We start from the raw sequence: 25944 nt of genomic DNA, 5'->3' as shown, positions 1-25944 counted from the left end.
ACCTTATCAAAATGCTCGTGCGTGTGAAATCTGTCATAACTAGCAGTTACTCTAAAGTGTATCTTTTCACACAATACTTTGAGTCTATATCTGAAATGCACAGCCAATTCTGGCCTACACGCTTACATCTCCCATTTGATTACACATTTATCAGCAAGTTGCAAACATGGCCTCTGCAACACAAGACACTTAAAAAGATTTCTCAGAGATTTTCTTACCTAATAACAAGTCTGATAAGAAACTTGTACTGTCACACATTTTCATACTTTTTAGCCCTAGGAAACACATTCCTGACAGGTGAATCAATACAAATAAAGGAAGACATTTTAGAGGAAATTTTAGTCTTCAGAATTGAGATTTGCATCAAGGCCTCACTGATTTGTGCATCTTTCAAATATTTTTTCCCCAATTATCTTCTGTGTTCTTCTCTCACTAGCTACTGCTGAGTAATTTTATAACACTAGCGCTATTAAAGCATGCACTCATGACCCCATTGTGACACAAAGCAAATAGTGCTCATAGGGAATGCAAGCACATAACTGCTAATCTTGCCTTTTAAATGCATTTGAACTTGACCTTTTAAAGTGCCCATTACAGAATGTATGACAGCTTGGCCAAATACAGGGGGCAAGACACCATCTCAGGAAAGCAGACTCTTTGAAAATAAATCACTTGAAAGACTGCAATGTGGTAGGAATTGATCGAAAAAATGCAGTACCACATAGTGAAGTAACCTGCTTAAACCCCACAAAACAAGTAACTACTTCTAAAACCTCTGTTAATTAGAGCTCAGTGGCATCTAATTTAATCCAAGAATGACTCTTAAACAAAATAATGACTAATAATTTAATGTAAAGAGCATAGGTTTAGAAACATCAATAATAAAATGTCTTGTATTCTGAAGCAAATACATTTTCTTTTTTAAAAAATTTTTTTTAAATTATTATTTTTTAGACGAGTTTTGCTCGTCACCCAGGCTGGAGTGCAATGGCTTGATCTCAACTCACTGCAACCTCCACCTCCCAGCTTCAAGAGATTCTCCTGCCTCAGCCTCCTGAGTAGTTGGGATTACAATTGTGCACCACCACGCCCAGATAATTTTTGTATTTTTAGTAAAGACAGGGTTTCACCGTGTTGGTCAGGCTGGCCTTGAATTCCTGACCTCAGGTTATCTGCCTACCTCAGCCTCCCAAAGTCCTGGGATTATAGGCGTGAGCCACTACGCTCAGCCAGCAAATATATTTTCATGCTGCTGATGCGAGAAGGCATTTCAACTTAATATACCATAGGCATATCTTAGTATTTATGTTTATTGAAGCATTTTTAGTCATCCTTTCTACTATAAAATTATCAACTCTACTGAGAGTCGAAGTCAACACAGAAAAACAAAATATAATGATTCTCAGAGAACATTTCTAGAAAAAAGTCTGATCTACATTTTACTGATGGGAAGAGAAGTTTTCAGACGGTATGAAAACACTGGCCTCCAGGACAGGGCTTATGGCGAATGGTTCATATCCCACCTTGGTAAATACCAGGAGTACCTGATAGTATCTCTACTATTAGTCTTTATTTTACATAATTTGAAAATTTCAAAAGAGGAAGATTGTGATGCGCCGAATAAAATTAAAATCTTTAAGCAGGAGTTATTACATGTGTGTAAATATGTATGGTATATTCAATATTTAGGTAAAATTGACTCCTCAGAGATCAAACATAAAAACTAAACATTTAAACTTCATAATGAATATATTGTTTTATTAATTTTTTGTGCAAAAATATATATAATTTTTATATTTTAAAATTATATAAATATTGAATGTTACAATCTTACTGGGCACAATTATGAGCTTTAAGAATAATGCCAAGAAACAAACCAAAAATAAAACCAAAATCCCAAACCTGGCATGTTAAATTTAAATATAAGAATCCTGGGTGGCTCCAAGATGGCCGAATAGGAACAGCTCTTGAGTGCAGTTCCCAGTGAGAACAATGCAGAGGGTGAGTGATCACTGCATTTCCAAACGCGTTATTACTGCCCACAGACCGGGAGATTCCTGGGCTGAAAAGCGCCATAAATTTCTAGCATGGCTGCTTCAGCTGGCGCAGCAGGTCTCCTCACAAAAACTCACACAAATCTGGGCGGCTGTTTCAACTAGTGCCTGGAATGCCTGGGAGACAGAGCTGCCCATTCCACTGAAAAAAAAGAGGACTGAAACAGGGAGCCAGGTGATTTGGCTTGGTGGGTCCCACCCCCACAAAGACCAGCAATCTGAAACGCTCTGGATTGAGAGTTTCACAGCAAGTACAGCTGGACCCAGAAACTATGGTAGAGACAGTGAGGGGTAGGGAAGTTGGGGAGGGATAACATGGGGAGAAATGTCAGATATAGGTGACGTTGGGATGGAGACAGCAAACCACACTGCCATGTATGTACCTATGCAACAATCCTGCATGATCTGCACATGTACTCCAGAACCTAAAGTGCAATAAAATACATATATATAATTATATAAAGTGCAATAATATATATATTATGGCATTATATTTTATATAAATATATATAAAATATAAAGTGCAATGTCCCTATCTTTTTAAAATTTATATATATATAAAAACATAAAGTGCAATAATGTATATATTATTTCACTTTATATTTTATATATATATATATAAATTTTTTAAAAAGTAGGGACATTATAGAAAAATAGGAAAACATGGAAATGCTTTTTGAGTTTAGGGAAATTGGAGAATAAGAACAACATGCTTCACAGGTACCTTGGAGTTTTCACCACAGTGCAGACTGAGAGCTGAGGCATTTGAAAACTAGGTGAATACAGACTTCCTAGGAATTCAGATCCTAAGAAGAAATAGATTAAATGCGATCATGCAAATGGTTGGATCAGAAAATATTTTAAAACCCAGAGAATTCAGTTATCACATTAAAAAAGACCTGGTGCCTACACTAAAATTTATTTATATTTGCCCGTTTGGGCATTGTTCCTAAGAATGTTCTTATCCTTATTACATTTCGTCCCACCTCTTTAGACTTCAGTTTCCCCATCTGTATGTTGAATGAGTTGGACTAGATGACTTCTAAGCTCCTTTTCAACTCTAAGCCTTAATAAGTTTTTTAGTTTTTATTGAATTCAAGATCACACTTGGGAATGCCTTGGTCTCATTTGCTATGAAGAAGGTATTAGAAATAACAACGCTGGTAGCCATAGCAACAACAGCAACAAAAATGCCTGTAGAATATGCTAATTAGCTTGATTTAGCCATTCTACAAAGTATACATACATCAAAACATCATGTTGTACACCATAAAATATGCAGTTTTTGTCAATCAAAAATAAATTTTAAAAAATATCCATGACCTCAAAAAGTGGCAGAAAGGAAAAAAAACTGTCATACTCCTTACTATGAATAAGGAAACTCATGGAGGACTTCCACACTTGATAATGTGGAAGTAAGAAAGTCGTTGAGAACTTGTGTTCTAGCACCTCATATAGACTTGAGGGCTCCTGGAAAAGGACCTTAAGTCTTTAACACATTCTTGGTGATTTGCATTGTCGCTGAACATTATATCACCTGGGTTTAATGCTTTTGAGGAAAACCACTATATTAAAAATCACTTTAGGTAGACTTATACAACTACTATTGTATAAGGGGAATTCAGAAAGCATATACTAGATTTAACAAAAGACTTTATCAGGAGCAGAACAAAGACAGATAGTGGTGCTGGTTTGCTGTAGGTGTTTCTATACTTGCCTAGAAAATTAAATTAAAGAACCAGTCTTTCAGGTACAATGGACTGCGACTCATAAAAGCCTGAGTTGTAATTTCTTACAACAATGTTTGATTTTTACTCTGTTATAAAAAACCTACTAAGAAAGATTTACCTAGGAAATCTCTCTCTTTACCACACTTCTCCTCCCCTCTTCCACATTTTTGCCACACTGCATCCCTGTCCATTAAGCAGAGGTAGATATTATTTCCATTTTTATGTAAGTAGTCTAATATATTTTAGGGATGAAGGCTCCAAATTTTCGGATTTCTCTCTCAGAAGCCTATTCACTCCAACACCATTGGATGTGGCTGAATAGAATGGTAACACTGGCACACTCTCAGGGTAGAACAGCATGCCATCCAATTGTATGCCTGATTTTTGAAGTGATTTCTACTTTTCCCACCTTTGATGTTAAAACAAATTTTAATGAGAAGAGAAACAAAAAGATAATCTTCTGCTAATGCCTTTCGGAGAGCAGATAACTGTCATCTTTAAATAAAGGTGTCATTGTACCTGGTGGGCACCCAGTTCTGCCAGTAGAGATGCCAAGCTGACTCAAGAGATTGTATTTTCCTAAACCTTATAGTCCCTGGGAACCTAAAGAAGAAACTGTGCAGCACGTCTAATCACAGAGTGCAGGCTATGTCCCAGGTCATGTTCCAAAATACATGTGGTAAGAAGGTATTTTACATTCCTTTGAGGTTCAGCTGCAGAGAAAAACCTAGAAAATTTAACAGCTTTGTCTTTAGCCAGTGTGTTGGCTGCAGTAAATTTTTAAGCAAGTAAGCAAACCTTCCATTTTATGCACTGTGGATATTTCTCAACACTAAAATGAGTTACACAGTCATACTAAGTTGATACTAAGTTCAAGTGAATATGCTGATATGAATGAATAGACACACTGTTATGATACAACAGAGCCAACATCTGTTTCTCAATGTCTGCAATTGTTAAGAAGGTTTACATTCCCCCGGTGGAAACATAAGGGTTGTGAAATATGACCTTGCAATAACAGTTTTAACACATTGTGTATGTGACTAGAGCAATGCATGGCATCCTGGCCTTGTTTAATGCTAGGTATATTAGAATATTTTGCAGTGCTGGCTCTCATCTAAGTGTCAGGTTCTTCTCTAGGTCAAACAGCAGCTCATCAATGCTTTATTTCTTAACGAGCCTAGATATAATTTTAACCTAAAATAAAGCTTCTTACTAAAATTCTAATGTCAGTGAAAATGTGAAGGTTCCCTAAAATCTGGCCAAACATCACATTTTTTTACATTCTTCCAAACCAGAGTAATAGCCAGTTTGCCATATATTTAAGCCTCTTTTGAGTTGTAAAAAGAAAAGCATTATTATGTCCTGATGTGTTAAATAATTTTGCTTTCTTTGATAACTTTTCTTCCTCCTAGTTTTCCTCCTATGACACGTTTCTTGCCCTTACTAGTTCTGAAAATGTGAATTTTAACACTTTGCATCAAATTGTTGGTCTCTGTTCTAAAACAACATTAAACTTTCTGCTAAGTTTAATAAAAGATCCACATGGCCTTTTTTTCTCTTATCTTTTAATCAACCCTTCTTTGCTAAGTATTAGATGTTTTCTGCATTTTCTCTTTAGAAAGTTTAGTTTAGCTAGTATTTGCAATTCTGTCCTTTGAGAATAAAGAATATAATAGTATAGAATAGAATAAAGAGTCATACAGAATAGAATAATAAAGTTAGGGCAATAGAGAGGATATTTAGAAGAGAAATAACAGTCAGTTCTCATTGTCCTGAAGGGGCTGAAGTAAATGCCAATCTCATTATACTAGATTTCATTTATTTCCTGTCTCACTAGTTTACAAAAGGCTGACTCTTCTCCTGGACAAAAAGTGAGTTATGGTCATGTGAGTAATGAGGTGAACAATAGTCATTTGTTTTGACACCAACTTTTCCTGGGTGGTTAGATAGCTGGTGAAGTTATGATTTTCATCTATGAACTTCAATTTAAAATTATAGAATTAGCATTTCCTAGAAACTACACTACTACAGATTTTCCCAAGGTAAAACTCTGGAGAACACAACCCCTTTAGCACAATTATTACACTTAAAAACAGGTGTATGAAAATGGATATTCGTAGGCAAAACATATAAGACTAACAAATTTGGAATAAGAAGTTAGATTTGTAAGAAAAGAATAATTTTCTGAATCTGAATCTGGAATTACCTCTCAGTATCTTATTTTCCACATGGCACTAAATAAGGTTTAACGGCCGATTCAAACTCACAGGGCACGATATTTTTCTTAGATGAAGACTTCATGGGGGAGGTGAAGGGCCTTTCAATAGAAGAGATTTAAAAATTTGAGCACCAGTCTCAACTCTGCTACAAACTCAACAGATGACTTGAAGCAAATCTGGGCCTCAATTTTTCCAGCAGTAAAATAAGACTACGCCTACCTTCAATATTTTATATTCAGTAATATAACTGGATATGAAAAGGTCCTAGGTAGCACAAAAAACAGAAACTGCTTAAAGTGAACAGCAACTTAAAAATCTTCCCTTTGGTTTGTTAAGAAAACTCACCTTTTGGCTGATATAATCATCCTTGAGAAAGAAAACGGTTTTTTCCTTAAAATTTCTTCTCTTTTATGTAACGAATATTCTTCATCACCCACATTATCTGTTAATGTTGACAGTCCATTTGCCTCCAGTGAGTCTCTTTAACAATGGCTCATAATTTAAATCCATTCTCCACTGTGAATGCTCCAAGTCAACACGAATTTATGGGTTTATAAATCACTTGGCTGTGTAGATCAAATCTATTCACCCTGTTCCTTCTTTACACTGCTTTTATGCTGCTGTTTTAAATGCCTATTATCACAGTCACCCAACCGGCATTTGAAAGTCACTAAATGAAGAACTACCAAGCATTTCACTTCTAACTTGAAATTTTTAAAAAGGCAAATGAAGTCCCAAATGTATGCATGTACATGAAAATGGATTTTAACAAGCAAAACATATAAGACTAACAAATTTAGAAAAAGAAGATAGATTTGTAAGAAAATTATAATTTTCTGAATCTGAATATGGAATTAGCACTCAGTATCTTATTTTCCACATGGCACTAAATAGGGTTGTATGAATGTGTATGTATGAATCTTAGTTTTTTAGAATTATTTATATGTAAAAATCGTAGCCTTTCCTTGCATAAATCAGGAGATCCAGCAAGATTAAAAACCGATGGAAAGTCCTATAGGATTCTCTGTTTGGGAACATATAACGAGAATGCCCTTGTTCACAAAATAAATGTTTTAGCATAACCCTATACAAATTGGTAGTTTGGGCCAGGCGTGGTGGCTCACAACTGTGATCCCAGCACTTTGAGATGCCAAGGTGGGAGGATCACTTTAGCCAAGGAGTTCAAGACCAGCCTGGCCAATATGGCTAAAGCCACGTCTCTACTAAAAATACAAAAATTGGCCAGGTGTGGTGGCATGTGCCTGTAGTCCCAGCTAGTTGGTAGGCTGACATAGGAAGATCACCTGAGTTCAGGAGGTGGAGGTTGCAGTGAACCGAGATCGCATCACTGTACTCCAGTCTGGCTGGAAGACTCTGTCTCAGAAAAGGTAAGAAAAAGAAAAGAGATGTATGAGTAGAAAGACCTATAGCAACAGCCATTTTGCTATTGTTGTTTTAAATGCCTGTACTACCACAGAGACCCTACTGGCATTTTAAAGTCACTAAATGAAGAACTATCAAGCATTTCACTCTGAAATTTTTAAAAAACCAAATGAAGTCTCAAAAGTATGTATGTATATGTATGGGTTTATGTAGCATGTATGTATAAATGTGTAAGTATGAATCATTTTGCTATTGCTATAGGTCTTTCTGCTCATGCACCCTGTTTTTGGATCATGTTTGTAGGTTCCCCAAAGTTATAGGGATGTGCTATATGTCACACTATGCATTTTAATCAGATTCTCAAAAAGATACATTATCCAAAAAATTAATAATTACTGATCTAATCCAAATGATACATTTTAATCTATGTATGAGAAGTAATTTGCCTTAGTCACGTCATTAGACTGTAACATTGAAAGTTCCAGACCTCAAATTCCTAAGGCTTCTCATGCTAGTGTACACTCAAATGCTAATTCCTGAGAAGTAGAGTGTTTTTCTTAAACTTGCATCGTCTTGTGAACAAATGTTGAGGCTTTATTTGTTTCAAAGTTAGAGTGAGCTTACAGAAATTTCAAGGACACCATTTCAATTTTAACATTTATTGCTAATAAAATCAGTGACTTTAAGGCTTATATTTTAAGAACTGTCCCCAGAGAAATAATTCCTCAAAATAAAACAAATTTCTCTTAAACATGCAAGATGAAGGAAGCGCTGTAGAAGCAAAAACGACCTATGTTAACATTTAACATTTGAACACCTACTGGAACTTAAGTAAGCCAGGAGGTTCATCTAGAACAGCAGACTGGCTTTGAAACATCATCTTTCTTTTGAAAAATCTTCTACCTGTTTTATTGAAATTAGATACATTAATGTAATCACATAAAGTATGATCAGTATAGAGTCAGTATTGGACATTAAGCCTGGACTAACTCAAAGTTTCTTTCTACTAGTTCTTTCTGTTATACATTTTCATGAAAATTCTTTTTAATCTAGAAAATGTTGTCAAGACGTACTTATTATTAAATATGCCTTCAGAGCTAAATCTGCATGAACATTGCACATTTCCCATCACTTTTGTGGATTCATCTTCTTTCCAAAGAAATGAGAACTCCAAGGAGAGGAAGAAATACCAACAAGTAAATATCATTCAATATGGGTTAGCATGCTTGATTGCTATTGATGAATTATAGCAAAAAATGACAGTTGCATCTACCATGTTATATTTTATGTAACAATTTAACAATGGCAAGGCAAGTCACACTGCTGATTTCAGCAATGTGTTATATTTGATAGAAATTGATGGTTGACTCCCAAACAAAATCACTAAATCATACGAATCCCTTAATTCTTAAGATAGTAATGGGGAATATTGTTCTGAGCCAAGAATATGATAGACAGGGAACAGAAAATGATAAGATCACACAGTGTAGTTCCAACAGTGACTTTAAACCCAATAGTTCCCTATGGAAGCTCAGGATACCAAAAAGTGCAACAATAATATTCTGGATTATAAACTTAAATTTGAATAAGAATACTGTATTTCCTTTTATGTAGAAGGTAAAATACAGGTTTTACTGTTCAGGAATATGACTATACTTTCAATATCTCCATCATAAACCAATGTATGACAAAGGAGATAAATCTTATATTCAGTGCCTACCGACAGACATAATGTCCTTTGGTCTCAAAGTGCAAATTAACTAAGTATCCTAAGAGGCTACAGCCTAAGACAAATTGTACCTGTGAAAAAAATGAAATAATAATAATGAAGACAAAAATGCTGAAAAAGGAAAAACTCAGTATATATATGTCTTTATAATTTATAATAGGGATATTTTCCTTTCCATGCAATAGTGATAGATTAAATAAATTAAAGATGAAAAGGACTTATTAAATCATTATGTCTAATGCATGCTAAGGGAAGGCATATTTCCCTAGAGAGAGGAATAAAAAGAAAAAAATATATATAATTGGATACTATAACAACATTTGAGGAAGGTTCAGTTAGCATATAGTCTACAGATATCAAATAGAGGTATTAGCATAAATAGTAGAGACAATTAGATATTGACACAAAGTACCCGTATCAGTACAGAGTCTTGTGCTGTGTTTTCAAACATCTAATATATTTGCCTGGAGTGCTTGCAAATTAAAGCTACTCTGTTTATATACAACATAGAAAATGGAATTTGAGCTTCAACGAATTTTTAATTTTGTTCAATCTTGCATTTGTTCAACCAAAAACAATATAAAGAGGAACAAGATGATCAGCCTTAGATTGAGCAAGTTCAGCTCCTCACTAGGGAGTTCTTAAATCCACCATAAAAATCAACAGTGTGCATCTAATAGTTTTCCTTTAATTGGAGAACTGAGAAGTGAATCATCACATCAAATATTCTTCAGGGTCTCTTTGGTTTCCAGATTAAACATGTAATGTGACCACTCATCTTGCCACATTCTCACACTTCCATTTTAAATAATCATAAATAAGAAAACCTTGCTACTCTTTGGCATAACACAGCTGTTTGATTCCACTGAGTTTCAAAGTCTTAGAAATTGCACTCATTCCTTCCTTAAAGTCCTGCTTCATGGCAAGGATTTTCAGCTGAAAGACTCTTTATTGTATTCAAATCTTGTCCCATATGAGTTGTTCTGGTTACTCAGCTTATGAAGAGTCTTAGATAGTGAATTGGGCCCACAACAGAAAACACCAACTGTTTTCCTAGAACAAGAGAGGGGGAAACAGAAAATCAGGTGTAAAATTAGAACATAACAAGAAGTATGCTTTATGAGCATGGTTTAAAGTCAGCAGTTGGCTGGGCGCGGTGGCTCAAGCCTGTAATCCCAGCACTTTGGGAGGCCGAGGCAGGTGGATCACGAGGTCAAGAGATCGAGACCATCCTGGTCAACATGGTGAAACCCCATCTCTACTAAAACTACAAAAAATTAGCTGGGCATGGTGGCGCGTGCCTGTAGTCCCAGCTACTCAGGAGGCTGAGGCAGGAGAATTGCCTGAACCCGGGAGGCGGAGGTTGCGGTGAGCCGAGATCGCGCCATTGCACTCCAGCCTGGGTAACAAGAGCGAAACTCCGTCTCCAAAAACAAAACAAAAAAAAAATAAAAAAAAAAATAAAGTCAGCAGTTGATAGATGTCAACTGCTAATCAGCTGACATCTAAATAGATGTTCAGTCCACACTGGACAACGTAAATTCTTCTTTTATTAGACATTTTACACATAGTTATCTAAAGTTCCTACATGGATTTCCAAAAGCAGTGATGAATAAGGAAGGAAAGCAAAAAGATATTACCAATTTGAAATAATAATTTTAAGTGACTAATTTACATTCACAGTAAACAGAAAACATATTCATCTAATTGTTTTTTATGTATGCATTGCAATAATGGCAACAAATGCCAAGCAGCTTTAATTATTCTCTAATATAAAATTTAGTAGTTAAATAAGACATATCTCTGACAAATAGACTAAATAAATCTCAGCAAATGAATAATATTTCAAATTGACCTTCCTCCCAAATTTGTTGATTTGCATTTGATTCTTCTTTGGATGTCAAAATGATTAATATTTCATATCATATCTTGAAAACTCCAGTATTTCTTAATTATCTTAGAATAATTAGTGCTGAATAAAAGACACTGAATCCATTAAAATTGGTACTAAAAATTAATAGTAAATATTGAAAAAATATTTTAGTCAAACTTTTTACCTTGAAAAAACAAAACTAAAAGCTATGAAAACAGAATTTTACTTGCAGTCATGATGGGGTAAGAAGGACTAGATATACCCCCTTCCATTAAAAATCTAGAAAAAAGCAAACAAAATATATGAAATAAGTATTTTCAGATACTGAATAATAGGTAGCATGGAGCTATGATCCCTGAGAAAAGGAAGGAAAACAAGCTAAGTGCAGTCACTGTATCTGCTTATGGCCTGGAGGTAAACTACCCCTACCAGCTGCAGCACAGAGAGGGGGAACTCAGGCAAAGATTGATGATTACACTGAGGGGACAAAGAATGGAGTTCATTGAGGCCAAAACAGCTGGAATTTGTGGAGCAGAATATGGAAGGGAAGGGAGATCACAGAAAGAAGCCTTGGACATTGGTAGAGGAGAATCCTCAAGTCTTCGATTGATTAATAATCTGTATATGAGAAGAAACTTCATGAATAAAGAGCTATCAGAGATCAAAAGTTCAAACAATTGCCAGACTTTACACAGGTCTGCAAATAATTTGTATTCCCACCCTTCAGAATAGAAACCCCTATAAATACATGGGCAATGGGTTGTAGTCTTAGAAAGGTGTCACCTTATTTGTAAGGAGTAGAGAGGATATTAGTAAAATTAGCCTTGGACAGAAGGCTGCTCTGGACCTGCACTAACAAATCTTAGAAGTGAGCCTTGTAAAGATGAACCTGAACCCAAGTAACATAACTGCATGCCAGAACAAGCCCAACACTATTTAAATCAATCAATCAATCAATCAAAATTTGACATCTAATATTTAAACTTTAAAATGTAAAGAATTTAATTAAAAAAATGCCAGGAATGCAAAAAGTAAGAAAATATAAGCTATAACTAAGAGTGTTATGGGCTGAAGTATGCCCCTCCAAAACCCATAGGTTGAAGCCCTAAACCTCAGTGCCTCGGGATGTGACTATATTTGGAGGTAAGGCTTTTAAGGAGGCAATTTAAGTTAAAATGAGGCTACCAGGGTAGGGCCTAATCCAGTCTGAATGGTGAACTTATAAGAAGTAATTTGAACACACAAAGAGACACCAGGGATGTGCATGCATGGAGAAAAAGCCTTGTGAAGAAGCACTGGGATCACAGCCATCTGCAAGCCAAAGAGAGAAATCTCAGGAAACCAGTTCTGCCGGCTTCTTGATCTTAAACTTCCAGTCCCCAGAACTATGAGAAAATAAATTTCTGTTGTTTAATCCACCCTGTCTGTGGTATATTGCTATGGCAGCTATGGCAAACTAATACAAGGAGAAAGAGCATTCAACAGAAAAAGGCCCAGAATGACAGAGAGGACAGACATACATGGTCTTTGAAACAGGATATACAGGCTTCATATATTCAAAGAAAAGTATCACCAAGATAAGAAGATAAATGAAATATTTTTTAAGACCCAACATAAATTCTAGAGATGGAATGCAATATTTGCAATGATAAACATATTAGATGAGTTAATAAAAGAATAGGCATTGTCAAAGAAAAAGTAATCTTGAAGAAAGAGCATTAGAATCTATCCAAATTGAAGCCCACAGAGAAAAAAACTGGAAAAAAAAAAAAGAAGAAGAAGAATAGAGCATCAGTGCCTCGTGGGACAATATCAAGTAGTCAAAAATACATGTAATTGCAGTCCAACATGACAGAAGACCAAGGGAAAAGAAAAAAAATAAAAGAGCTCATAAATTTCAAGGAGAATAAACACAAAGAAAACTGTACCAAGGCAATTGATAATAAAATGCTAAAAGCGACTGACAAAAAGAAGAACATAAAACCAAACAGGCTGGGAGAAAAGACACATTACAAATCATCAACAGAAAATATAAGAAAGGAATATAAGAATGAACGTGAACTTCTTGCCATAAACCATGCAAGTCAGAACGCAACGAAATGATATTTTCAAAGAACTAAAAATATAAAACACAACATCACTATTATATACCAAGAAAATTTTATGTCAAACAAAATTTTTTTTGAGAAATAAAGATGGAATACAAACTTTTTATACAAACACAAGCTGAATTTATTGCCAGCTAACCAGCACTATAAGGTATATTAAAGAAAACTCCTCAAGAAGCAGAAAAAATAAATTAGATGGACATTTGAATCTAACCAAAGGAAAGAACACAAAAATAATAAAATCTGTGAGTAAATATAAAATAAATATGTACTTTTACTAATTTCTAATCTTTTAAATATATGTTTGATGTTTAAAACAAAAATACTAATAATGAGAATTATAACTTATGTATATGTAAGATGAATGACAACAATAGCAAAAGGATGGATGTAAATAGAAGTACCTGAAGTGTTATAATATTATTCAAAGTACCAGCCTGGCCAACATAGTGAGATCCCATTCCTACACAACATTTAAAAAATTAGCTGAGCATGGTGGTATGCAACTGTAGTTCTAGCTACTCAAGAGACTGAGGTGGGAAGAGCTCTTGAGCCCAGGAATTCAAGGTTGCAGTGAGCCATGATCCTGTCATTGCATTCTGGCTTAGGCAACAGAGAAACTAAAAAATAAAAATAAATATAAAGATAAAAAATAAAATAGGCTGTGATAAGCTAATGATGTACACTGTAAATCTAGAACAATGTTTCAATAATTTTGGCCTCATAAGAATCATTTGAGAGACTTCATAGAACACAAAGAGCTAGGTCTCCCCATCCCTACATTTTCTGATTTGGCAGATCTTGGATAGGGCTCAAGAATTTGCTTTTCTAACAAGATTCCAATTGTTGCTAGTCAAAAAAATGCGGTTTAGAAACCAATGATCTAAAGCAATTACTAAAAAGAAAAAAAAATACAGAGGTATAGCTAATATTAGAGAAAATTGGAATCATAAATAATACTCAGCCCAAATCAAGGTAGAAAAATAAAACAGAAAAAAAGAACAAATAGATAAGCACAAAGCAATGGTGAACTGCCAGATTTAAACCCAACCATATTTTCATCATATTAAATGTAAATGATTTAAACACTAAAATTAAAAAGCTTCAACATACATAAAGCAAAAATTGATGGAACTGCAAAAACAGATAAATTCATAATTATGGTTGATGATTTCAATACTCTTCTCTCAGTAATTAATACAAGTAGACAGAAATTCAGTAAGTATATTGAAAACTTGAACACCACTATTAACCTATTGGAACTAATTGGCATTTATAGAATGATCTATCTAACAATGATGGAATACAAATTCTTTTTAAGTGAATATGGAACGTTCACCGAGCTTGAACCCATATTTTGGGCAATAAAACAGGTGTCAATACATTTCAAGGAATTAGAATTACAAGGAATTTGTTTTTAGATCAAATCTCAATTGAACTAGAAATTAAGAACAAAAAGATATCTGGAAAATTTCTGCATATTTGGAAATTGAACATTTCTAAATAATCCATGGGTCAAAGAAAAAATAACATAAAAAATAAAAAACATTTTGAATGATAGAAAATGCAAACAAACAAATCAAAATTTATCTAGCAAAAGTGGTGTTTAAAGTAAAACATGTAGCATTAAACTCTTTTATTAGGAAAAAAAGATCTGAAATCAATGACCTATGTTTCCATTTTAAGAAACAAAAAAAAGAAAAAGGTAATTAAACCCAAAGTGAGCAAAAGAAATAAAAATACATGAAAATGAATGATGTTATACTTAATACAATTTAAATTATTATTGAAACTATAATGTAGCTTCCATTAAAATGAAAAGAGAATTGAGACATTTTGTTTCTTTGTATAAACTTTCTGTCAACACTGTATGACGACAGCAGGATACCATTATTTTGTTGATTGGCTTTGACTGGGCAATTATAGAGCTAGCTTGGCAAGTTTTGCAGATTTCCTAAAGATACTTCTTAAATAATAATAAAATCAAGTATTAATTATAAAATAAATAATAATAAAAATCATTATTTTTAAACCACCCAGGATATCATGATTTTCTAGCTGTTTTTTTAAGTTTCATTTACAATTATTAACCACTTTAACGCGGATATCCTTTGTGTGTCTGTGTGTGATTTGAGGAATTCCCTAACGTCACTCTCACTAACTTAATGATATCTTACTTTTTTTTTTCTGATTTCTACAAGGACTCTTTGCAATTCGTTTGTACTAAATTTGCATTAGAGTACTGCAATCCAACAATTATCTGGAGATTTGTCTACATAATCTTTGATGGAATGGGTGGAGGTAGATTTGGGCACTAAGTAGAAAATGTGGTTTGCGGGGTAGATACTAGAAACAAGTTCCATGAATATTCATACTTGCTTTTCATGTAGACTGGTAAATGCAGAATCTTAAGTAATGAGGACTTAATCACTCCAGACAGCTTATTCACTCCTTGTATTACAGATCCAGGAGGACTGAGTCGCTAGACTCAAGGTCACAGGAGTAAATGTGAGAGACTAAACCTAGTTATTCTAAACTTGTCTTGTTTGAGAACACTACAAGGCAGTAAAATAATCTCAAACATTTCACTTAATCCCAGAGTAATAATTCTCTACTCAAAAAGCCCAATAAAGTTCAACTTTTCTTTCTCTTTTTGCATAATGCATAAACTTCACAGCTCAAAGCATGATATACATTTTAATTACAAACAATAGGAAACCAAATTTGGGTTAGATATAACAAATAATTTTCTGACAGGTTATTAAACACTAAATGGTTTGCAACATAATATTTAGAATATCTCTATTTCAAAAAAAATTGCTGCAGCATTCATAGTGAATATGGGATATGAATATGAATATGCAGCACCTCCCTCCCTCCCACCTAAAGGGAGCACGGTAAAATAAGATTGCTATTCTTTGTCTATGACGAGCTGACTATGTCCTGTGGTAAAGCACAATGAGCTTGCAGTCAGGAGATTAGCGTTCATATCTGCATTCTGGCTCATTGACTGTGGCTTTTGATAAATCATTATATTTTGAAGTCCTAGCTTCTTCATTTGTAAAATAAAGATGAAGGCATGTTGACTCCAAAAGCTCCTTCGCTTTCCATGATCATATCGCACCATCACATAATTCATTTTCTGAATTTAAAAAGGCAACAAAAGAATGACTGTCATATACATGTGGAAAGTAAATTAATTCTGACTTTTAGCTTTTGTAAAGCAGTACCTAAATGTGTATACCTGTTGAGCATTCCCAAAGATCTTAATCTACTGCAATATTCTCACATAAGAAAGTATGTACAAAGATAATTACTACAGCACTGTTTTTAACTGTAAGGAAATAAAAGTAACCTAAATATAAATAATTAGGGTAGTAACAGTCATGTTGTTCATACTATAGAATACTGTGAGGTACAATTACCCAGAAATTGTCTATGATCAAAAGAAGTACATCATTAAAAATTAGCTGGTTCCTCCTAGCATAGCCAAGAAAAAAAGAAAACAACGACAACAAAGGAAGTTGAAGAATTCGTTGTCATAGATTCTATTTTTATTAGAAAACCAAGGATTAGATTTTAAAGATATACGGTACACACACACACACACACACACACACACACGCACGCCTGCACATACATAGGTTTACATATACTTTTCTACAAACACACACACTCACACACAAACTTACATAAGCTTCTGTAAGAATACATAACAAAGACTTACCAATCATTACCTCTGGACCAGCAGTGTTTAATCCAATTTAAATTTGTATTCTACATAGTATAGTACACTAATGCCTGCTGGTTTAATAAATAATCAGTTTCTGAAAGTTAAAAAGTGTTGCCCAACATATTATATTTTAAAAGTTCAACTTATATGCCTGTCTTCCCTGCTATAATCTTTATATGCTTTCAGCAATCTATGTGCATGAGGTTAATTTAAATGCTACATCTTAAATGAAATCGTTCATTTACACAGTGCCTTTGTCCAGTTAAAGAAACCTTAAGAACGTTGATCCATTCTTCTCCTAAGTAGGCTATATAAAAGTCCTTCAAAAAATTTTTTAATGCATTTCAGGCAACTGCCTGACAACCAACACACAAAGTCAAAAGTCAAAGTGTTGCACAAAATGTCAACAGCAGATGGTGCACATTTGCTCTTCTTAAACCACTTTTCCATTTTTTCCAGAAAAAGAATGAACTACCAAATCACACACACACACACACACACACATCACTCTAAAACACAAACAGCCTAACAAACGAGACTTCTTGAGAACTAACTGTAGGAACCAACAGCTTCAATATCTATTTCCCTGTAAATAACCTGCTTTTTATGGATTTGGTTTCTGAATTCAGCCAAAGAAACTCTCAGTTTTCAGCAATATACTGTGAAAATCTACAAAAAAAAATTCTTCTCAGAAGTCAGTAAATGCCACTATTAAGAGGAACATGTCTGCAATGCATAACAAGAGACAGATGAGTATGACAAGATCACCACATCGAAGATGACTTGTTATTGGAGAAAGATGGGAAAGGAAGATGGCCAAAAGTTGGTTCATATCATTTTTTTCTAATTTCAACTCTGAACATTACAAAGAACTTCTGCTTTGTAAAGCATGCTTATATTTTCATCCCAAAACTAATTCATCAAGGGAAGGGAAATACTACAAAAGTAGTTTAAACATGGCTGTAATCTGAATCACGTGGGTAACTTTATTCCTTTTTAAATTTCACTTCCCAGGACCCATTCTGTAATTTCTAAAACAAAATCTTTGAAGGTAGAGATAGGAGCCATCTTGAATCAATGATGTCTTCAATAAATAACATTCATCCACCAGTTCCTAAATTGGATTTTTAAAAATATATACATTTAATAAGCTGGCTTGTGCATTTATAATCAAATATCCTTTTGATGTTTATAAGAACATATTTTAAAATTTATGAAGTGGTCAACTATATACTAATAATTGTAATGATAAGCTAGAAGTAAAAAATAATACTGGAGTCTATGTTTACAGGAAATTTTCAAATAAAATATTTATGTGCATTCTTGTTGTAGAAGTATGATTAGAATTAAGTTAGCAATAAAAATATGATTAGTTCAAATGAAAAAATATATAAATTATATGTGCTAATGGGAAAGAAATACAAGTTAAATGAAAGAAAAAGAATGATGTAAAATATCCAACTGCTAAGAGTTTATATATTTTTGTAATAAATGACATTAGTATCATCTAGCTATATTTATATTCCAGGGGGTATGTTACAAGAAATTACGTTAATTACTAATGTCAATATCTTTTGCAACTATTTAAACTTATGATGAAGCTATTTAGATGCAAACCTAAAAATATGTCAGTCGTTAGACACTTTTCAAAATCTTCTTAGAATTCTTATAGATCAGTTCTCTGCACTATGATAAATTTACAAAAGACAAATGGGCTGACTGGTCTGTGCCCTAAAATGAAATGGAAGCTTTCCTTCCATAGTAATTTCTTCAGATTATCAACACATAGTCTATAAGAACAAGACTCTTTATACAATTATAGCTTCTAAATAATATATTTGGAAATATTCCAGATTTAAAGACTGCATAATACAACACAAAAAAAATTTTTTTAAATGAACAAAGAAAAAATACATATTCATTCTTGTAAAAAGGTACAAAAATGTGATTTTTAAATGAATTCATTGTTAGAACTAACGTGAATTCTTTGTTTGCAAACATGATTTTGAAAGCTTTTCCCATGATCACCTGATATATGCTGTGAGAATGAATACTGATTTTTAATACAGGCCTATACAAATATATAATCAGGTGGGAGAGTTGAGCTCATAAATACATTATATGCCATTTCTAAGTCAAACTTTAATTATTTGGAATTACAGAAATGTAGGGCAATACCTGTCTTACTTCCATCTTTGATAGTGAAAGAGTGTTTCAGTGAATTTGTCATTTGTAAACTCATTGCCAAATCACTTTTTAAACTTCATGTAAATATTTGAAAATATTTTAATTAATTTATTAGCCTCATGTCAAATTTTTGAGGTATAGAACTTACCCTCTGTTACATTTTGCTATTTCATCAAACAGAAGTTTCCACCGAGGACGTCCAATAAAAAGTCTTGAATTCAGTATGTGATATTTTTCTCCAATTCTCTTTTGCCAAAAAGAAAACACTACATTATTCAAGATTTAGATAAGTAACCTATTTCTCTAACATCATTTCTGCTGGTGCTGTGATTTCCCACCAAACTGCTGTGATATAAAGAATGTTAAGTATCAAATGGCAACCTATTTCATACAATTATTTCAAAGTATCATTTCCTTTACCTTTTCCTTTAAAATCCATTATCTCCTTGAATTCCATGTTTGTTTTTAAACAAACAAACAAACAAAAATCATTCTGGTAAAAAGGTAAAAAAAATATGATTTTTAAATGAATTAATTGTGAGAACTAATTATTAGAACTAATCTCCTTGAATGCCATTCTGACAAACGGCTAATTTTCTTAGACTTCAGTTCGTTGCTTCATCTTTAAAGAACTGCATTGCAAGACAAAAAATGAGTTCTAATTGCTCACTCTCAAAAAGGCTCAGCACACTAACTTCATTGAAGTATTTGGCCACCATGAATACAGTTGTTATATATGGCTCATTATATGAGTAAATACTACAAACTGTCATTGTAAATTTGGGGAAATGATCCTAGACAAGACAGCTCAAGACAGCAGAACTTCAAAATTGGGTCTATCGACAAATGGCTGATAATGGGCTCCTGTTTGCAGAGTGAAATGCAGAGAAAGGAGGAAGAGTCTGAGTCTCAGGCAGGCAAACTGAGAACCAAATGCAAATTATGCTTCAGCCCTTCATTACAGCAATACGAGGAGGAAAAGTGATGTTGACTTACTTCATGAGAGTAGTAAAATGAAATATATTTTACATGCCAAGTAGGGTAGAAATCAGACTGGAAAAATTAGGGTTAGCTTAGTTTTGAGGTAATTGACAAACATTAATATTTTCTATTCAAAGTATTCTGAAAATGTATAACAAAAGTACTAAAATAAAATTTGCAAAAGCAAATGAATGCCTAGATTTCTACACCCGTCCAGCTCTTCAATGCTCTCTTCAAATATTAGTTTCATCATCTGCAAAATGGGAATATCATCTACTGCTTGACTCTGTTTTTATTACATAAACTAATATAAGTGAAATTGAAATACTTAGCACAGTGCCTAGAACAGTAAATAAACAATTCGTGGTAGCTATTATTACTGTTAGTTTTCCTTGGCTAGAAAAAAGCTTAATTGTATGCAAACTCATCTTCTCTCTCCACATAAAACATCCCCTCAATAAAAAGAAATCACAAGCTGTTCATGTGTAGTCTGAATTTCAGAAGTAAAGAACTTGAGGTGATGATAGTGAAGAGGGAAGGGGCAGACTCAAAAGGTCTGTTCCAGCCCCTTGTGAGAAGGACAAATGGAAGGCAAAATATGGTTGACTTCAAGGACAAGCCATCAGTTTTCTGGACATACTCCAAAGGAGCCCTTGCGCTAAGAAACTGTTCAAACCACCTGCAGGAATTTTCTTCCACCACAGCTCCTACAGTAAATCTATTATCAAGAGAATTGTTTAATTTACAGTAACATTCAACCACATACCTGTATCCCATCTGTTCGACTGAGGTACAGCTGGATGTTGACATAGTCAGGTCTGTTCTCTTGCCAAAACTGAGAGGACAGAAAAAGGAATAGTCTTATTGAAATTCTGTGGGCATACTCAGATTTTCTCCTATTCTAACATAAGTGATTCTAGAATTTAACACAACCTAGCTTATCATAGTCATTATCTATCAGAAAACAAATATATATATATTTCATATTACAAATATGAAAAAGGAATAGTCTTATTGAAATTCTGTGGGCATACTCAGATTTTCTCCTATTCTAACATAAGTGATTCTAGAATTTAACACAACCTAGCTTATCATAGTCATTATCTATCAGAAAAGGAATATATATATACACACATATATATATAAAACAAAAGCAATATATTTCATATTACAAAAGCAATATATATATATTGCTTTTGTAATATGAAATATATATATATATATTCATTTTCTGATAGATATTGACTATGATAAGCTAGGTTGTGTTAAATTCTATATACATACGCACAAATATATATATAACAGATCTAACATTAACAATCTGGCCTCTTGGTATGAATTAGGTCTGATCGTGGTAGATCTTTATAGATACAAAATTTAGCATGCTAAATGGTATACAAATATTCTCAAATATTAGTCCTTCTGAAATACTCCTTATTTTATTCTTAAAAGTCTCAAAATGTTACCAGTTTACTCATCATGAACATGATTTTCTTTAGAAAAAAGACAATAGTGATTTAGCTTATGCATGCTAGCAAATATAAAACAAAACAAATAACAAAAACAAATAGATGCTTTTTCCTGATCTTGCCTTCTGCTTATTCAGCAAGGGGCTCTGGTTTCTTGTGTACAAAAATGCATGAGGCAAAAACATACCTGCAAAAATAAATAGTCTAGAAAAAACATATGGATCAACAATTCCTCATTTCCCCTTCCCTGAAGGTAACCTGAAAGGATTTTACTGTATCTGAATTATTTACAATTTAATTTTTTTTTTTTTTTTTGAGACGGAGTTTCGCTCTTGTTACCCAGGTTGGAGTGCAATGGTGCGATCTCGGCTCACCGCAACCTCCGCCTCCTGGGTTCAGGCAATTCTCCTGCCTCAACCTCCTGAGTAGCTGGGATTACAGGCATGCGCCACCATGCCCAGCTAATGTTTTTTGTATTTTTAGTAGAGACGGGGTTTCACCATGTTGACCAGGATGGTCTCGATCTCTTGACCTCGTGATCCACCCGCCTCGGCCTCCCAAAGTGATGGGATTACAGGCTTGAGCCACCGTGCCCGGCCTACAATTTCTTTTTTAGCAATGATGTGTATTCTATTCTACCTCCTTTCTCTACAAATTAAACTATTCTAGGTACTTCCTATAAGTGGAAGCATAATATATTTGTTCTTTTGTGTCTAGCTTAATTCAGTTAGCTTTACGTCTTCAAAGTTCCCCGATGAGGTATGTGTCAGAATTTCTTCCTTTTTAAGGCTGAATAATATTACACTGTATGTGTACACCACAGTTTGTTTATCTATTCATTTCTTGATGAATATTTAGGTTGCTTCCATCCTTTGGCTATTGTGAATAATACTTCTATGGGCATTTGCATACAAATATCTGCAATTCCCTGCTTTTAATTATTCTAGGTATATACCCAGAACCAATCTTTTTATTTATTTTTTTTTGCATAAAGTCTGAAGGCCTTATGTAATCTGCCTCTTCCCAGAAAAAGTAGACGCCACCTTTCTAATTGCCTTTCCTACTATTCTTCCCCTTGCTTATTTTGCTTCACCCACAAAGACCACCTTTCCCCTCTTCCAGGACATCAAGTATACTGCTGCATCAGGGACCTTGCCTGTGAAGTTAGGTTTGTCTATCTTGAATTATTTTTCTCCAAAGTGTGTGTCTAGTCTGCTCATTCACTTCAGTCAAGTCTGTTCAAATGGCATTTTGTCTGATGGGTATTCCTCAACAAGCAATGTAAATTAACACACTCTCTACTGTTTATGCTGCTTTACTCAAGACGTAGTAATATACTGAAAAAGGAATTTGCATAAATAACATAAATAGTATGATAGGACTTACAGAACACTTAAGAGTTACCTCTGTTTACACAGATTAGGTAGGGAAGGTAGTAAGAGAGGATTTTACTTTACCATAGTTGTTTGAAATATTTGTAGCAAAAATGTATAGGTGTGTTACCTGTATAATTTGAATAAAGATAAATAGATCAAATGTTACAGATAGGATAGATAAAGATGCCTGCTTTATCTCTAAAAATTAAAACACAGAATTTGGGATTTTTGAGATTTTTGTGTTGTATACCAAAAAGTCTGGTGATCTGAAGTATTAAAGGTGGCAATCAAGGATAAGCGCTATCAGAACAAAGCATGGAAGATGTTAGAGCAGGTGTATTCTGGTATTTCCCTTCATCGTCTTTCAGCCATATGCATACATTTCTACGTGAAACACCCTATGTTAAAACATAGAAATTAACGTCTCTATGTTAAAATATGTTTTATATATATATATATATATATATATGCATCCTCACAAATATCCATATCTGAAAAGATGTGCACCTAATTGCTAACAGATATTATCTCTGATTTTTTCTGTTTAAGAGACTTATTTCTTTCCTTGCTACTACTTGCATAATTTCTATAGTTTATTCTATAGCAAACATTCATTGCTTTTGTAATATAAAAGATATAATTGTTTTTAATTTGAAAAATTGCAAAACCAGAAACAACCTTAATGTTACCTTGTTATGCAACACACAGAGTAAGTCTGCAAACCAACAGAAGGACTGGATATCTCGGCATACCCAGATAAAGTATAGTCGTCTAAGCTTGTATGGTTTCCAGTCATCCCTTTAAAATTAAAATAACATGGTAGTGATTAGGATGGCAAACAAAAATATTAAAGAATCCCTATATTTTTGACACTTTGCTTTTCATTAGTAAGCAACAAATAGAAAAAATCAGTCATTTACATTCCAGCATCTGATACAGCACTTATCATGAGACCTAAATGAATTTAATACGTAATATACTGACTCAAGAATATGACATACTTCATGAATTTAGGTGTTTAAGTGTTAAATGAACTTAAGTGTGAATAATATTTATAAGTATGCATATCATCCATTTCCAGTTGAATTCCGTAACTGGACTGGACCAGAATAATACTGGACCCTGCATCTCAGAAAAACAAGTTTTCAAATTTCAGTAAATTTGATCACAGACTGAGTAGGGCTCCAAAGGTCATCCAGTCTTGCTCTGGCTTTTTGGCAAAATTAGCCACAACCATTCCAGAGATTCGGTTGTTTATCCCCTCTTAAAAATCATTAAAAAAGAGATTTCACAATCACATACGATGTAATGCATTCCAGCAACTCATAATTCCAAGTTTGGATCCCCATTTATAAAGTAGGCTTGAGGTTAAGAAAATGTTCTTCCCTTTTCATAACATTAGGTGTCCAAATAACTCATAATGTGTTGTCAGAAACAAATGATTTTTGGCTTAGAACTTGGTCATTTTTGTAAGAACTGCCAGAAATTACCAAATTTACATCTAGTATTTAAAACTGAAATATCATTCAATCACATCACTTAAATTTATTATTTCTTTTTTGGTACTCCAAAAAAAAAAAAAAACCCAGATGTTTAATGTAAATTGTATCTACCTGAAAAGTAAATGGGATAGATTTGAGAATAACTTCCTACTGTCATTTTGCTTTGTGTTTTCATTTCAATTAACTTTTGCTTATAATCTTGAAACTAAAATAAGTTTTAGTTTAGTATTTCCTGGTCAATTGCCCCCCTTCCTTTTTTTTTTTTTTTTTTTTTTTTTTTTGGCAGAGTTTCGCTCTGTCACCCAGGCTGGAGTGCAGTGGCACGATCTCCAGTCACGGCAACCTCTGCCTCCCAGGTTCATTCAAGCAATTCTCATGCCTCAGCCTCCCGAGTAGCTAGGATTAGAGGCATGCGCAACCATGCCTGGCTGATTTTCGTATTGTTAGTAGAGATGGGGTTTCACCATGTTGGAAAGGCTGGTCTTGAACTCCTGGACTCAAGCAATCCATCAACCTTGGCCTCCCAAAGAGCTGGGATAACAGGCATGAGCCAATTATCCAGCCGCAATTTCACCTTTGAAGTTACTTTTAGTCTGTTGTAAATTTGCTAAGTAATAAATGAAGGAATTATGTGTTAATTTGTCATCTCAGAAAAGCTTTCCCTGATATAATTTTATTTATGTTTATTGCTTTATTTTTCACCTTCCCCATTTGAATGTAAGCTTTTTAAGGGCAGGAACTCTGTTTTCATTCATTGCTGTCTTCCCAATACCTATAAGACCTATTGGCACATGGGTGCTCAAAAGTATTTGTTGACTGAATGAATTAGTAGATTCACCACTGATGAGGATATAGAGAAATGAAGGATGGAGGTGAATGACTTTTAACCGAGGAAAAGGACAGAGGAGTGCATAACTGTGGTATGTCATCTTTCTACAAGAGAGTATGCTGGGAGCCACAGACCACATGCTGAGAATCTCTGAATTGTTACCTTCATTAATCAGTAAATGGAGATCCTTGATCAACAAGTAGAATAATTTAATAAGGAACTGTTTTATACTAAAAAGATATCTGAAATACTGGCAGTTCTCTATTTGGATTAATAAAGTAGATCCAAATGACATACAGCAGGGTGTTAAGTATTGATGCAAATGGAGTTACTCCGATGCCTCCAGCCACGCACAGGCTGACCTCATAGTTCAGTGATTCCTCAAATGGACTTCCAAAAGGACCATCAATATACAGCCTGTAGAGCAGTCAGACAAAGGTGGGAAAAAAATGAAATAAGTTAAATTAATTTTCTGTGCCATATAGCAAACATGATGAATACAATCTCCAGACTTTGTGATGTCTCAGGCCTTATTTCCCTGTTTCTCATAGTGATCAGCCTAAAGGGGTAACAAATGTTGTTTATGAAGTGTCAATATTAAAACAAGTACATCTGCTTGTAAGTATGCCTTTTTAGAGGAAACCGCTAATTAAAAGTACAGAGTAATATAAATAGAATCATGCCAGATAGCTAAGGACAAGTTAAAGTTCTGATCATATTAGATTACTATATTTGACTAAATTAAAATAAGAATTGCTTTTCTGTGTC

The 25944-nt window shown here is 34.0% G+C and overlaps 1 protein-coding gene across 4 annotated transcripts in view; it reads right to left on the bottom strand.

Annotated features, from left to right (window-relative positions):
* Window positions 1–8032: 8032 nt before the first annotated feature.
* NOX4 (NADPH oxidase 4) overlaps window positions 8033–25944 on the bottom strand; it is a 150980-nt gene continuing 133068 nt past the window's right edge. For all 4 annotated transcript variants that reach the window (XM_032295811.1, XM_032295812.1, XM_032295809.1 and 1 more), the window contains 5 exons: window positions 25474–25593; window positions 23535–23643; window positions 20767–20835; window positions 19168–19265; window positions 8033–10171 (listed from right to left, as the gene is read on the bottom strand). In XM_032295811.1, coding sequence (XP_032151702.1) covers window positions 10051–10171; window positions 19168–19265; window positions 20767–20835; window positions 23535–23643; window positions 25474–25593 — 517 coding nt within the window. In that variant the 3' untranslated portion in view covers window positions 8033–10050. The remainder of the gene's footprint in view (window positions 10172–19167; window positions 19266–20766; window positions 20836–23534; window positions 23644–25473; window positions 25594–25944) is intronic.

This window comes from Sapajus apella, unplaced genomic scaffold (assembly GCF_009761245.1).
Source record: "Sapajus apella isolate SASKATOON/1434 unplaced genomic scaffold, GSC_monkey_1.0 scaffold34, whole genome shotgun sequence".
NCBI lineage: Eukaryota > Metazoa > Chordata > Mammalia > Primates > Cebidae > Sapajus > Sapajus apella.
The sequence above is the reverse complement of the archived record's forward strand: the minus strand, read 5'-3'. Positions and strand labels throughout refer to the sequence as shown.